Source organism: Hemitrygon akajei, chromosome 8 (genome assembly GCF_048418815.1).
Source record: "Hemitrygon akajei chromosome 8, sHemAka1.3, whole genome shotgun sequence".
NCBI lineage: Eukaryota > Metazoa > Chordata > Chondrichthyes > Myliobatiformes > Dasyatidae > Hemitrygon > Hemitrygon akajei.
The window spans coordinates 95,489,638-95,505,865 of record NC_133131.1 but is presented as its reverse complement, the minus strand read 5'-3'; the positions used below and the strand labels follow the sequence as shown (position 1 = coordinate 95,505,865).

The 16,228-nt window shown below is 37.7% G+C and overlaps 1 protein-coding gene across 2 annotated transcripts in view; it reads left to right on the top strand.

Annotated features, from left to right (window-relative positions):
• col1a2 (collagen, type I, alpha 2) overlaps nucleotides 1-15,975 on the top strand; it is a 51,137-nt gene extending 35,162 nt beyond the window's left edge. For both annotated transcript variants that reach the window (XM_073054211.1, XM_073054210.1), the window contains exons 35-52: nucleotides 758-811; nucleotides 1,835-1,888; nucleotides 1,989-2,096; nucleotides 4,151-4,204; nucleotides 4,621-4,674; nucleotides 6,218-6,379; nucleotides 6,465-6,572; nucleotides 10,058-10,165; nucleotides 10,287-10,340; nucleotides 10,442-10,549; nucleotides 10,657-10,710; nucleotides 11,276-11,383; nucleotides 11,495-11,548; nucleotides 11,643-11,750; nucleotides 12,033-12,279; nucleotides 13,325-13,512; nucleotides 13,635-13,874; nucleotides 15,003-15,975. In XM_073054211.1, the coding sequence (XP_072910312.1) occupies nucleotides 758-811; nucleotides 1,835-1,888; nucleotides 1,989-2,096; nucleotides 4,151-4,204; nucleotides 4,621-4,674; nucleotides 6,218-6,379; nucleotides 6,465-6,572; nucleotides 10,058-10,165; nucleotides 10,287-10,340; nucleotides 10,442-10,549; nucleotides 10,657-10,710; nucleotides 11,276-11,383; nucleotides 11,495-11,548; nucleotides 11,643-11,750; nucleotides 12,033-12,279; nucleotides 13,325-13,512; nucleotides 13,635-13,874; nucleotides 15,003-15,149 (2,010 nt within the window). In that variant the 3' untranslated portion in view covers nucleotides 15,150-15,975. The remainder of the gene's footprint in view (nucleotides 1-757; nucleotides 812-1,834; nucleotides 1,889-1,988; nucleotides 2,097-4,150; nucleotides 4,205-4,620; nucleotides 4,675-6,217; nucleotides 6,380-6,464; nucleotides 6,573-10,057; nucleotides 10,166-10,286; nucleotides 10,341-10,441; nucleotides 10,550-10,656; nucleotides 10,711-11,275; nucleotides 11,384-11,494; nucleotides 11,549-11,642; nucleotides 11,751-12,032; nucleotides 12,280-13,324; nucleotides 13,513-13,634; nucleotides 13,875-15,002) is intronic.
• The last annotated feature ends 253 nt before the right edge of the window (nucleotides 15,976-16,228 follow it).

Sequence of the window (16,228 nt, the reverse complement as noted above, 5' to 3'; positions counted from 1 at the left end):
GCAAAACACTAATGGGAAGTTGATATGAGAGAGAGAATAAGCTGAAGGGAAAATTGAAAGGGGAATGGAACTGTTGGGAGCCAGTATAGACCAATGGCTAGGGAATGTTCGCTATGACTAAAATTGCCTAAACCGAGAGGTTTAAGTGAGAGATATAAAATTATGGAGATTTCTAGACAGGTGAATTCCAATACATGATGAACAGAAAGATCAAAAACAGATTTAATTTCCCTAGTGAAAAAATTTGTCAGTATTTTGGGAAAGTTTCTTTCACCTAGTGTAGCAGGGGTCTAGAAATTACTTCTTGTAAGTGTGGTGGGGAGAAAGTCAGAGGGATTATGAATCTCCAAAATTTACTAACCCAGAGATCTAATTTATTAAATGAATGGAGATATAATATTAAGTTTTAGTAGATCAAGGAGTCTGTGGAACCTATAGGAATATGGACCCCAAGACCAGATCAGCGATGAACCTCTGGAATAGTGCAATATTTACTTGCGCCCTTATAAACCAAGAGCTGAAAAGAAAGAGTAACCTAAAGGCTTCTTTTATTAGGCAGAATGAACACAGTGAGCTTAATGGCTTTCTTCTAATTTCTTAAATTTATATTATTATTCAACTGATGGTTCTTCCATAACTGCTGACATAAATATCACTCTTCATTTGAACTGTAGTCAAGATTTCCTGTGCATGATAGTTTTCATTCTGTAACCATTTACTACAGTGATCAGCTGACCTCTGTTTTTATGTTCTTCAGGGTGAAGCTGGTGCTTCTGGCCTAGCTGGCTTACCTGGTGAACGTGGTGCTCCTGTAAGTAAATAACAGAACGAGTGGTGAAAATAATGTAGACTGTGTTCTTGTATTACTCCGTGTTTAGTGCTGTGGCTTAGAGCTTCCTTGGGGCAAATTAAATGACTGGGTCAGGTGCACCCAAGACTTGTGCTTTCCTTTGCAACCTGGACTGGAGCAGAACACACAAAGGCAGTTAGGCAGGTCTGATGCCTTGACTGATGCTGATAAGCATGGGCTGAGAGGCCCAGAGTTGGGTGAGGTCCTGGATCACAAGGAGGACTCGAGATAACTGGCTACTGATGATAACTAATGGTGGCTGGAAAGATGCCTGTGTTTAGGAAGACTGTCTAAATGGGTAGGAAAGCATTTTAGCTGAATGATTGGTGGGTGTGATGTTGCAGCAAACAGTTCCTAGTTGGGTAATTTGTGCATAGGGATGATTCGTAGTCCTTGGGCTGCATCAGTGTGAAGGGTTAGATGATCTGTGATCAGTAGACATTAATGAGTGTGGATTGGGTCACATAGGACATAAAATTGGGAGGGATTTGAGGAGTAGGTATATTTGGTAGAGTTGGTGAGATCCAAAAGGAGAACTGGTAACTTTGGATTCCAAACCACAAATAGAAGCTTCACATTGAGGATTACTTTTCTGGAAGCAGACACAGGTCTGGCAGAGCGTTGGAAGCCTGTTTCTGCAAAGGTATCTTGAACGTGAATTAAAATTCCTGAGGTGGTATCTAAGCATATGTTGCCTGCCTTTGGACACCCAAGATGCTTTAGACACCACTTGTCTGAAGCAAGAGAAAACTCTGAACATACATTATATATTTCATGGTTCGTACATTATGCACTTGATTTTCTTTTTTTTAAGTAGATCATGTAGACCACAAAGTTCCAGTTATAAGTTTTTATCCAAATGATGCAAGTGTAAAAAATGTAACTGGATTGTAATTAGCAACATTAGTAATTAGCAACGTTTTATTCATGCTGCTCTTTGAGATGGCAATAATAATAACACTGGTTTGCTCTTCCTCTGCCCAGGGTGAACGTGGAGAAGCTGGACGTGCTGGTCCCACCGGATTTGTTGGACCTCCTGTATGTCTGAAAACTTTTCTCTAACTTATTTATTTATGTTTGCTTCTTTTAAAACCAGGCTCCCACATTTTAAATTTTATTTATTCTTTCTACTGTATAGGGTGCAGATGGACACGCTGGAGCTAAAGGAGAGAAAGGTGTTACTGGTTCCAAAGGAGATGGCGGTTCTCCTGGTGCTATGGGTCCTGCTGGTCCTACTGGTCCTGCGGTAAGCCTCCAAACACAAAGTCATTTGACTGTAGGGAAATCCTAACCTTATTAATTGCCAATTATGGAATATCTCTTCTTACATGCAGATGATTATTTCAAATGATAAACATTTGTTCTAAAAAAAATGGGCAATGATGTGGTTTGATGCTTTCAGATCCAGTTTCCTGTAGCTAGCAACTTCTGTTGCAGTTACTAAAACTATGATAAAATGGGAAAGCATTCCCATCCTCTTGTCACTGATGTGATGCCTACAGTTCTGAGATTGAATGACTACCAGAATCTGAGTTTCCCTGCATTAATTTACATTGAGATAAATTGTTGAGATGAGGAAAGGCAAAGTTATCCATGTGACTTCATATCTGTTTATCAAATAATGAAAGATGATATTCCACCAAACATTTAAATTTTATGCATGCCTCAACACACTATCCACAGATCTTACCTGGTCATTGTTAGACATCCATGCATGGCATAGATAGAACAGACTAGTATCTTCTTCCCCAGGATCGAAACAGTGAGGTGAGAGGGGGAATCTATACAGATGAATGAGGATTGATTTTGTATTTAGAGAATTTGGGGGCTTGAAATGCAATTGTGAGGAGTGGTGGTAGAGGCACAAAGCATAGGAGCATTTAAGAGACTCTTGGACACATGAACATGCAGAGAAGGGAAGGATATTGTTAATGGGTGGAGACAAGGGATTAGATTAATTAGGAGTAATTGGTTTAATTAGTTCTGCACAATATTATAAAGCAAAAGGTTCAACCTGTGCTGCACTAAAGATTTTGTGATATGATCTTGACAGTAACACTCTTGGCATTGAAGAAGAATTAGATGAACGCTGTTTTAGCATTGTTTAGTGCATTAAACAGTGCAGAGCACTCATCAGAGGTACTAATGGAAAATTAGCTGCATTTTCTGTCCAGCTCCTGTGTAAAATCCTAAGTACCCAGTTACAGCTATAAAAATTACACCTGTCATCTCACTGCAGCAGTTTTCTGAATTATTCCATTGGATTCATCAATTACCCTGTTGCAAGAAATTAGTGAACAAATGGATAGCATCCAGCACAAGGAATATATTCCTGTACAGATGCGCTGGAAGTTTTCCAGCCATTGAAAATTACACCTAAATCTTTGTCAAAGTATCTTGAATTCTAGAGTAAGCTACATTGCAGCCCACCACACATTGTGTTCCTTGTAAATGGCAGTTGTTTCTCATAACAAAGCAGCTCGTGTCAACTTATGTCTGTGGCTATGGCTGTTAGAATAGTGTCATGAGCAATATTGATTTAAGAGGAATCTACAGCATTCTTCAAACATTAGCATTACAGTGAACTAACTTAACCTATATGTATTTTGTGACTAGCCTGAGAAAAGACCATTTTCTGGTAAATTTCTGCATTGGTGATGTCTTGCCAGTTGCAGATCTATTCAGGAAAAAAAGGATGTATAGCATTCAATTGTGCACTGTATTGACTCCAACACCATTGTTGGAAATGGTTGGAAACAAGAAAGGAATAAAATTGCCGGTGGGCAGAGGACATTAGATAGGTTTAGCAGGCCGGTGCTTTTCTCTGTGGATAGGTGGATAAGGGTGAGTTAATAGAAGTGTACAAGATGCTAAAAGGCATATATAGAGTATAGATAGCCAGTGACTTTTTCCAAAGGCAGAAATGGCTAATATAAGAGGGGATAACTTTAAAGTGTTTTGAGCAAAGTATCGGGGGGATGTCAGAAATAGGATTGTTTTTTACTCATTGAACGCACTCCGAAGGGTGGTGGTAGAGATCATACAGTAGGGACTTTTAAGAGACGCAGGCATATCGATGAAATAAGAATGGTGGGCCATGTAGGAGGGAAAGGTTAGATTGAACTTGGAGTAGGTTAAAGAGTCGGCATAACATTGGGGGCTGAAGGCCCTGCACTGTACTGTTCACACTGAATACATGAATGTGGTTGTCCTGGTAAGTCACTGGCTACAGATATTTACATTAACAGTGATTGCAAGAGACTTTTCCATGTATATAATTATTTGCCTGTCTCTCTTTAGGGTGCTACTGGAGAACCTGGTCTACAAGGAGCTATGGGTTCAAGTGGTGCACCAGTAAGTTCAATATTAATTGCACTGCAAGTATTCAATTGAGTTAAAAGGTTTATATTGCATGCAGTTAGAAAGGATGTGGTTTATCTCAGTAAAGATTATTAGTATCTGAAAGAATTTGTTAGAATGGATGCTATTATGACTGAAATATTGAGAACTTGTGTCTTAATCGAAATGTTTAGGACGGACATGGTTGTGAATGTTCAGTTAGTGGGTGTATTTAAGCTAAAGCTTGTACACAAGGGAAATATAAAGTTCTAAAGATGAGGCATGGAAGTAGTGTACAGCTATGATCTCAGTGAATTGCAGAACAATTTCAATGCTTGTATAACCCAATTCTTCTGCTACCTCTATTATGCTTGAATAATGTTAGTTTATTTACAAATAGATAGTTTCAAAAACTGTTTTACTATTTCTAGGGTATGACTGGCTTCCCAGGTCCTGCTGGCTTAATGGGTGCTGTAGGCCCAGCTGTAAGTAATATTTATGCTTAATAATTAACTTCAACAGTTTGATAAATCTGGTATGCAGTATTCAGGTGCCTAGTGTCAATGTTAGAAGTAATAGCTCCCTTACCTGTACGTAGAGCAATGTGGTTTTACATAGAGTCAGTGCGATGGTTAGCAAATCCAAACCAAATTTCAGTATTGGTGTTATTATTTCCTAAATCACAGATAATTTATTTTTACATTTAATTACCAAAGATTGGATTAATGATAATTAGAAATATAATTGGATGGATTCTTTCACTTCATTTCTTTATTCTGGTTGACCTGTAATTCTCAGCTGCCTTCAGCAAAAGCTGATCTTTGTGTTTACTCCATTCATTGTTTTCTCAATTCCCAAACAAATGGGTGAAAATTAATATCATTCTAGTATTCAGCTCCAGCGGGCAAGCAGAATCACAGTTCCTTGAACCGCAACCCAGAAAATATTTGCACATAATAAACAGTATGTACTTTACAGGTTGTCCCTGAAAAATGTATCAACCATAGCTTAAACTGCTGGCTTAATTGTAATCAAGTAGGAAACTCACTATTAAGTGAAAGGGGGAATAAAAAGTGAGGAACTGGATGCAGAGAAGGATGCCCTATCCAGTTCTTTTTGACAAAAAGCAAAACTCTACAGATGCTGGAAACCTGTATTAAAGCAGAAAGTACTAAGAATGAACTTATAGGCAAGTTCAAACAATTCAATGTTTCAATTTCATGACCTTTTTCTAAACATTATCAAAATGTCAGAAACCTAAAACATTCCTTCTTCCATGTAGCATATGATGGGGTGGATGCTTCACACATCTGCAGTTATTATTTCAAGCTTGTTGCCCATGAACTGTTTTTTTTCATTTGCAAGGCAAACAAAGTCAAAGTAAAAATCTTTGATAAATACCTTCTAAAGTTATTATATCCTTGGAGACATCAGTAGGAATGCATCCTGCCAAAATATGTACAATAGCAGAGGAGGCATCTGTATGTTTTCTAGAATAGATATCAGAATCATTGAAAGGTACAGCATAGGAACAGGCCTTTTGGCCCATTTAGTCTGTGCCCAACCATTTAAACTGCCTACTCCCATCGACTTGCACAGGGACCATAGCCCTCCAAACTCCTTCATCAATGTACCTATTCAAACTTCTCTTAAACATTGAAATCAAGCTTAGATGCACCACTTGTGCTGACAGCTCATTCCACACTCTCATGACCCTCTGAGTGACGAAGTTTCCCCTCATGTTCCCCTAAAACTTTTTCAGCTTTCACCTTTAACTTATGATATCTAGTTGTAGTTCCACACAACCTCAGTGGAAAAAGGCTGCTTGCATTATCCTATCTATACTCCTCATAATTTTGTATACCTGTAGATGTTGATCAATCTCAGTTTATGAAATATTGCTTTTTTTGAAACATATGTTAAGTGTACATTTCTTATAAATTTTCTATTAATGTGGAAATAAATAAGCATCAAAATTGTGCTTAAGAATATCATTGTATGCTGTTAATTCTTTTGTGCTTTTTTTAGGGTCCTCAAGGTCCAGTGGGGCCTGTTGGTGCAGCTGGTAATTCAGGCCCACAAGGTGCAAGAGGTGACACCGGCTCACAAGGCATCTCAGGATCAACAGGTCCTACAGGTCCACGTGGTTACCCTGGAGAAAGGGGTGCAACTGGTGACACAGGGGCTGTTGTAAGTAACTTTAAAATTGTTTCAAAATACTTTTTTTTAGGACTATAGCATTTGATTTATCTATTCTGTTGATCCTTCTTTGCAGGGAATTCCAGGAGGTCAAGGTCCTCAAGGTTTACTTGGTCACATTGGTTTAATTGGTCTACCGGGAACAAGAGGTGAATCAGGTCCCCTAGGTATCACAGGTCCAAACGTAAGTGTAATGCTTTTATCAAGCCGTTAACAAATATACGTCATAATCACAATACGTTCATATCTTCCACAGATCTGTTTGAACAAATACCATTTAAAATATTATAAAATTAGACTAAACATTCAAAAACATTGCATAAGGTGGCATTGTGTTTAGTCTTAATGTCAATTAATCCTTAATGTTATTCAGAAAGTTGGGTGAAAGTTGAAAACCATAAGAAAGGAAAAGAAATGAAGCTATAATTAGGTGCTAAAAATTTGGACTTAAAAGACAGTAGACTGTATTAGAGAGCAAATGTTTGGAGAACTGTCATGATGTTTGAGGCCAAACAAAAAATTAATTTGAAATAAAGAAGAGATTGCATTTTCTATTCGGATGTGATAAGAGGTTTGTAATTTAAATTTTAAAAAAAGAGCAGTAAGCCTTTGGATTGGAAATGTGTTTAAAAACTAGCTAAGTATGACAAAATTGATAAAGGCAAGAAAATAGAATAATTTATTAAATAATATAAAAAATGTTAGAATTTGGACACATGCTTATAAAGAACTGGAATTAAAATAAACAAAGGTCCTTAGAGCAAAGATTGGAGTCAAATCTCAGGAGGAATATGAAAATGAACAAGTTGCTAAACTCATTTTGCATTTTTCTTTGCATGAGAATTCAAACAATACATCAGAAGTTTCAGGGAACCAAGTGGGCAAATGAGTATGCAAAACTGAAAATCATTACTGTAAAGGGCAGTACAGCAGATGTGATGTGGGACGTAGAATAGAGACGTAGAGCCTTTCACTTAGGATTCTATAAAAATAGCTGTAGAGATAATGGATCAGTGGTGATCTTCTTAAATTCTTTAGATTCAGTACAGTTTCTATGGTGTAGAAGGTAACTCAAGAATAGGATGGAAAAAAGGAGCTACTGTCTATTGGTTAAAGGAAACCAAATGATTTTTAAAATGTACTTAATAAGGTAACAGGCATAAGATTATTACATAACCCAAGATCAAAGAGGGTAACTAGCTTGGCTGAAGGACTGGTATAAACACAGTAAGCAGAAACTAGACTATATGGACCTCTGTGAATTACTTTTTGGTTGATAAACAGTTAACTCATGGAAAACTTTCAGATATTTACAATTCAAAAGAAAGGACCCTGATTTATCTATCTAATTGTCCGATAATACAAAGCTAAAAGAGAAAGTGAACAAAGCAGATACTACGGGGAACAGGTTGTGTTAGAGGGCAGAGTGTGTATAATGTGGAGAAATAAAAGATTATTCACTTTACTAGTCAGAGTAGCAAAATATGGTTTTGTGAGAATTTAATTAACATTCAGACATAGGAAACGATTAGGAAGGCAAATAGCACACAGTTCATTATTCTGCAGAGATTAAATTAGAAGAGGAAGGATTCTATTAGGCACATGAATAAAAGATAAATGAAGAGATATGTAGGAAAGAAGAGTTAGAATGATGTTAGAGAAAGTTAAAAGTTCCATACAACATCATGGGCCGAAGGATCTGTACTGTGCTGTTATGCTCTATGTTCTATGAAATCTTGTTGTGACTCTACAAGGTGTATATGATAACATCTCACAGCAACTGTGTGCCAATTTAGTCTCTGTAGCAATCAGAGTAAACCAAAGAATCATTAGATTGATTCCAGGATGAAGGAGACCTATGATGAGAAATCTGTATAGGAGATCAATGCTCATTCACATTTAAAAGTCCAAAGGAAATCCTGTTGAAATATTAGATTTTTAGTGGGACTTAAGGGAAAATGGAGAGTTTATTCCTTTAATCAGAGGAGTCTAAAGCTTTGGACATTATCTAATGATAAGCCACCAAACATTTAGAACTGAGCTGATGAAATCTTCTTTTCATCTGAGATTGTAACTCATAAAAATTCCCAATGCCAGGGTAGTAATGTGATGGTATTGGGCTTGTTGTCCATGAAGTGCTGTAGTCAAAGATCTTAAGCCCTATCTGATATAGATAGCTGCAGGTATGTTGGCTAAAGGGAGGTTATACTGTAGCCACCCACTCTTCAAAGGCTATATTACTTCCCAGTTTATCCTCCACAGTGAGATTAGCTGCAATCCGCACTACTTGAGCAGCCCCCTCCCTACCAAGGTTGAGATACTTTCAGCTAACGTAATAGTATAAAAACAGTTAATTTATTTTTAGTGATACACATTTAAATTTATATAAAACACATTTAAAACTCAGAGGTTTTCTACCTCATAAAAGATTTCCAAATTACAAACGATTTCTAAAACACAAAGGATTTCCAAAGCACAAGTACAATTCCTATAAGCTAAAAAGGCATACCAATGAATTGCATACAAACAAGTCCTCTGCCACAGAAGTCAAAAGCAGAGGAATGGATTCCAGTCGTCCAGTTTTTTCTATCATTCTTCTTGTCATTCTTTGACAATTCCTAACGAGCCTGACAGCTCTCAAACATTTGTACTGTTTTTTACTACTTGATTGACTGACAATTTTAAGTTACATTCATCAGGCCAGGTGAATGCATTGTTTAGTTAAGCTAAAGTGGCCCCTATTGTTTTCTCTTGATTAAATAATGGGCCAACAACGACCCTATAGTTCATTTGTTTAGGACAAGAGGCTGAGCAACAAACATTTGTTGAAAGTTTAGCTTACTCAAAAACAACTATTTGGCCCCTGGAAGGGTCAGCTGCTGTGTTAGAAAGGATGGTGAATATCCATCATAATAGACACTCACTTGTTGGGTATTATTGAAGACTGAGACAGACAGATGGACTGTTGGACAGCAGGACCCTCAAGCCATGTATGGATTACTTAGGGTTGTAGGTATTATTGGTAAAAGGAATAAGGTCAGCAGCTGATATTTAGGGATATTCCCTATCTGGTAATATTTGAAGTTGTAATTATACTCCATAATTTATCAAATGAAGGAAGCTTTTAGTGCAAGAGTATATTTCCCAAGAGATAATGACATTTTGCAGCTATTTATAAGGGGTATAGAGGTACATTGGTTGTTATTAGCCTAAATTCCAGAAGCTTACACTATTGATCCAGAGATCTGTTTGAGCCCAGAAAGCTAGCTGGAAATTTAAGTTCAACTACTAAAATTAATCTGGAAATTTAAAAGAGCCAATTAGTGTGGACAACAAATGTCAGTGTTGCTAGTGATGTACACAGACCCTGAATGAGAAAATTAAAAATCTCCCCTTCAAAAAATAATGGTACTGAAATTTCAGAGAGGAACGACTGATCACCAACTGTAACTCGACATGCAAATTGGCAGAACCCTCAGAGAAATGCCATAAACACATCTTTACAGCAGCATGTTGTATTTTGCTGGACCTTCCAGTTACTTGGTGAAGGAATGCTGTCACCTCAACTGAATTCCTGTGGAACCCTTCTATGCTTTTGAAATGATCAGTTTGCTGTCACCCATACATTCCTTTGGGATTTAACCTTTCTTCTTTGTTATTTATTTCCAGGGTAGTCCTGGTCCAACTGGTCCTGCAGGTGCTCCAGGTCTTCGTGGTAAAGCTGGTTCTGTTGGTCCAGTTGGTCTGGTTGGTCAACCAGGTGAAGCTGGCCGTGATGTAAGTACATGACTAACTCACTATTGCTTGTGCTGCATTACGTATCTTATAACACAAAACAATAGACAATTTCCTGCACATCATGTCATCTTTTTTTCTTTCTTCATGTTTTGCTTTCCAGGGAAATCCTGGTAATGATGGTGCTCCTGGTCGTGCTGGATTCCCTGGGTCCAAGGTAAGTGCAGTCCTGATGACTACTCTCAGAAAGCCTTTACCTCCTACCACAATGTTTCTTTGATAGTATAACTGGATCATTTTTCTTTCTCCAATATTCAGGGTGAGCGTGGTGAACCTGGCAGGTCTGGTAATCCTGGGTCACTTGGTGCACCTGGTGCTCCCGGTCACGTAGGTCCAGCTGGCAAGACTGGCAACCGTGGTGAGGCTGTACGTTTGCAGTTCAGTTCTTAAATAATGGAATCATTTGTTAATTAATTTAATTTTTCATTTTATCAAATGCACAGGAAAGTAATTCTTTGTTCCCTTTACCTTAGGGTCCATCTGGTGCAGTTGGTGTTACTGGTCGAATGGGTCCCAGAGGTCTTGCTGTGAGTACATCTTTAATATTCATATTTAGCCATTATTAGGCTGACTTAGACTTCAGCATCTCCTCAAATGCCCAAGGAGCAGTTATTTCATCAGAAAGGGTTAGGGAATCCGTAAAAGCACTTGGGGATCTCTGGACCTTCCCCAAGCTTGCATCTAGGTTGAGGCCTGGGTTCTTTCTAGCCCCTGTGCTAATGTGAGTAAAAGCGGTTTCAGCTCTTTCTCCTCCATTCTTTAGATAATCTTCAAGATATAGCCACCTATAGTTATATCTAAACACCCTGCTACTTGCTCTCATTCCTGAATCTCACTTAGACCAAAGCGTCTGAGGTAAAGAATCTCCTGGTAAAGAAGTATCAAAAGAGAAGTTTTCTTTAATTTGTAGGGACGTTGGGCTGTGCCTCCAACATCCCTACTGCTTTGTTCCTGTAGCAATTGGAAGACTTCTAGACCAAAGCCCGCAAGCCTATCAGCTTTGCAAGCCAATTAGTTTCTCATTGTAATTTAATTTGTCCCTTTCTTACATGATATAATCAATTTTAAAAATATTTATTGGTCAATTTGTAGGGTCCACAAGGTCCACGTGGAGAAAAAGGTGAAACTGGTAACCCTGGTTCCAGAGGTCTGAAAGGATTAAGAGGACCTGGTGGCCTACAAGGGCTCCCTGGTGTTTCTGTAAGTAACCATAATGAATTTTGATTCTTTGTTTTCCCCTCTTCCCCCCAACTCTTTTTCCCCATTGTTCTAGACAACAGAAGTTCCTCATTGATTTCCTTTTCTTAACAGGGAATTTCTGGTGAACCTGGTGGTCATGGCCCTGCTGGACCTTCTGGCCCAAGAGTAAGTAAAGAACTATTGTTTCATAATTCTGCTGATCTGTTGTTTGAATAAATACGCTATCCAAAGAATAATCTGCTCTACTTGTTGCTTCCAGGGTCCATCCGGTCCTTCTGGTCCTCCTGGCAAAGACGGTTCCCCTGGACATAATGGTCCAATGGGTCCTGTTGGTCCACGTGGTAGAGATGGTGAACGTGGTGCCCAAGTAAGTTGATGTTTAGAACTTAGACAATATTTTTCATACACAGGAAAGTATTTGAATACTAATGTTGCCTTTCACAAATTCTTAATTTACCAAAATGGTTTACAGTTAAAAAATTACTTATGAAGTGTAGTCACAACCGCAATGTAAAAGAGGGGCCAGCTTTCTACAAGCATTTCCCTACACAATGAAAATCATGTAAAACTTCTGAGGAGGAATAATATGCACCATGATATGAGTTGGCAGGAAACGGACAAATAATTTCTGAACCTTCCCCTTTCTCAGGGTCCTCCAGGTCTTCCTGGCCCTGCTGGATTTGCTGGTGTTGCTGGCGGTCACTATGAAGTGAGCTATGACCATGAATATTACAGAGCTGATCAACCTGCTGCAAGAGAGAAGGATCTCGAAGTTGATGCCAAACTGAAAGTTTTGACCAGGCAGATTGAGAACATCCGCAGCCCTGAAGGCTCAAAGAAAAACCCTGCTCGCTCATGCCGTGACCTGAGACTCAGCCATCCTGAATGGATTTCAGGTATGCCTCTGCAGAAAGAAATTACTATTGTCAGTTTTCTTTAAGATCAAAAGCACTGAAGATACCATGTAGGTTGTCTGACGCAGGCCATGAAGCTCAATTACTGATCCCTCTGAGTGAACCATTGTGGAGAAGGGAAAAAAAGAAAAGTTGCTCAATATTGCAGCTCCTGTCTGGTGATCCCCAGTGAACAGATAGAGACCCCTGATTAAGTGTATTGTTATCCTCTAGCTTAGATAGCAATCATTATGTAGATCTCACATAAAAGTCAGTCAGTAAAGCAAAGTATCAAGAGTCTGCCAATACCTAGAAATTGAAATAAGCAATTAAGAACAGAAAAATTACCATAGACACCACTGTTAACATCGCTTATGGAACTTGAATAATACAGTATAGAAATTGGATTGTGTCCATTGTTTGGTGTGCCTATGCACATCTTTGCTTAGTGCAAAAGCACACAAAAATGGCAAATTCAGATGAAGTCCAATATGAATTGGTGTAAGCTTGGCTTATATCCTGAAACAAGCACTAAATCAGGATCTGCACCATTCCCTGTGGATCTTTTGTACAGCTTCCAACACTGCGACATTCAGAGAGAGGCACACCACATTCCCTCTGCAGGCACCCGGTAGCAACATATTCTCTGGCTTCCTTGGAGACTACAGAGCAGTAGGAGACGGCCCCTAAAATCATTCTGAGGAAAATTCACCTTAAAACCATGTGCAGTATAGTTGTACCTTGATCACATGACATTCAAGAAATGGATGCTGCATGATCCAGCATCTAGGTCAAGGATTTATGTGTTTATTCCTGATTAATACAAAGAACATTTTCACACATTGCATGAACACAGACAGATTTCATAAAAAGCAATGCTATTAAATGATGCATTTGGATTGCTAACCAAATTTAATGTCCGAACTATAACTCTGATTTGTTATCAGATTTATAGTCACTTTTTGTTTGTATAGAGATTGCTCTGATCTAAGTGGCTGCAGCAATGAGACCATTTGACTTAATGCTATAAATTTATTGTTTGCTTTAGGTTACTACTGGATTGATCCCAACCAAGGATGCATCATGGATGCCATCAGAGTTTACTGCGACTTTGTATCTCAAGAGACTTGTGTACATGCTAACCCAGACATCATTGAACGTAGGAACTGGTGGAATAGCAATAACCAAGAACAAAAACACATCTGGTTTGGTGAAACTATTAAAGATGGTGTGCAGGTAACTAACACAGATGTAGCATGTTGCAGATTATTTTACAGCATTGCCATGAAGTTCACACAGAACAAAATATACTTAAAATCTTCAAAACAAATATCTTACTCTGAATTTCTTTAATCTAGTTCACTTACAATGATGAACACATTACTCCATTTGTCATGGGGACCCAACTGACCTTCCTGCAGCTTCTCTCGAATGAAGCCTCCCAGAATATCACCTACCACTGTAAGAACAGTGTAGCATACATGGATGAGACTGGAAGTCTGAAAAAGTCAGTTATCCTTCTTGGTTCCAATGATGTTGAGCTCCGAGCTGAAGGTAACAGCAGATTCACTTACAGCGTTCTGGAAGATGGCTGCACGGTAGGTTATGGGATTTTGTTCAAAGCTAACCATGCCGAAGTGTAATAATTGTGCATTATTTGAAAACCTAGCGATTATCAAATGGATGATTTCCTAGCACATTTCGTTTAGACTGTAGGCAAAATAGTGAATCTTCTGAAATCCACTGAAGAAAATTTTAAATTCTGATCTGTTCTTTGTTAACAGCTGGTATTTCTTCAGTACTCCAACCTTAATCCTTGTAAAATTTTCTCAAAATGTACCACTCTTTTATTCTGCCATAATGTACCTTTTATGTTTCTTTCCATATATTTTTCCGTTAGAGTTTCAATTATACAGAAGAGCTTTAGCCCAAAATGGCACAATAATTTCTTAATTGATTTCAACCATATTCAACATTTTATAATATATCTATCTTCTACTTGTGTTCCTAAGTATTCATACTGACATTAAATTGTTTACTTACAGTCAAATCTATCTTATAAATTTCACTTCCATCACTATCGTTTTTGTCCTATAAAAACAATAACTGCTCTCAGTGCTTCACCAGTAGAGTTAAATGAGATGGGACATACGATATATTCTATATTGTTGGTGATCTTGCCTGTGAAGCAAAATTTAAAACAAACAGATTTGTTAAACTTTTAACTAGGTACTGCTTCCTTCAAGTACAAGAACATTTTAAGAATTTCCACGCACATGTTCATATATTTTCTAGATCTGCAATGCATAGGTAATCCTCAGTAATTTCTGCAAGAGCATTTTAAGTAGAAAATCTTACATTTCCTTATAAATATTGAATTGGGGACCCTATGATTTAAAGCAACTTATAAGTGGAATTCTATCTAAAAAAAAAGTTGTTTTGTGTGCTTATCTAAAGTTGGTAACACTGGATTAAAATTGGGTAAGAAATGAGCCAGGAGACTGTAATCCAATTTTAGATCCCAAATGTTGTCGACATGCTCTTGACCAGTTACTTGTGCAGGAAGCAGCATTTAGCTAATGGCAAATACAGAGTCTTGAATGAATCATTAAAAATGATTTTTTGTGTCCTCTTTGGAATAAAAATCTTTTTGTTCCAATCATAATTAGATTTCATGCTATGGTTCTTACCAAATTTATGTATTTATTTTGCTTTGTCTTTAACAGAGACACACCGGTGAATGGAGTAAGACAGTCTTTGAATTCAGATCACAGAAAACAACTCGCTTGCCATTTATGGACATTGCACCTATGGATATTGGTGGCCCAGAACAAGAATTTGGTTTGGACATTGGCCCAGTCTGTTACAAATAAATGAACTTGAGCTAAATTAGAATACTCTGCATTTTTTCTTTTATTTTTTACATTGCTGACTCATTCCATGTCTTCTGCTCATCCACTTGCTTAAGTTCTGGGCTTAAAGAGAAGTAGGAAATCCAGGAAAAGGAAAATTGTTTTCTTCATGCAGTTCTAATGCAGTCCCTGACAACTTAAAAAATTGAAGAAATTATTGCAGGTGAAACCTTGCCCTGAAGGTTAAAATCAAAACAATGGAAAGTAAATAAAGGAACGTGAAAAAGAGTGTTATTTGTAGTCTTTGAATATTTTTCAAAGAGGAAGTTTAAAACCATAGCTTCCCAAGGTTTAAACTACCTCATATACTTGTATTAAACACATAATTTCTTTCTCAAAATTAACTGTGGTACTTGGGGTTCACATCATTTTGTAAAGGTGCTAAGTGGTATTGGACTGTGCAGATGCCGTACTTGAAGTACTGACTGTGGTGCTAACTGAATGTCCCGTGCCTTCACTGATTCTATCACTATGTGAGACCTTATTTCCAGTGCTGTATTAAGATGTACAGTGGTTTTTATTTCTCAGTAAATTCCATTGAATATTGCCTTGGAATCCTCTTGTCTATTCCCAAATTAAACATGTGGATATCTTCCTTGCCATTTCCATCTCATTACTTCAGGTGATCATGCTTTCAGCCATGCACTTTCACTCCAACTGAATGGAAAAAGGAGGCGACAATTCTAAAATCAAAACAATGACAACTAAAAATGTTCCTATTTTGTATATGTGACAAGTGAGATGTTTTAATAATTGTGAAATAAAGCATGAAAATGTTCTAAAGTAACTTGTTTCATGACTCTAGTTCATGTTACAACTTCTTAAAAGAGTATTAACTCACCACAGCCCCAACCCCCAATCTTCCAAATAGAGAGGAGTTCAAGATGTCGCCACCTTTCTCACATGGAAATCTAAATTTGTTTCTTATTAAATAGCCACTAATACCAGTCCTTTATCATGAATACTTATGTGATCTTGCAAGTTACTCAAATTAATTCATAATCTCACTGTAGTGTTTAATGTAATTTAAACAGAAGGGA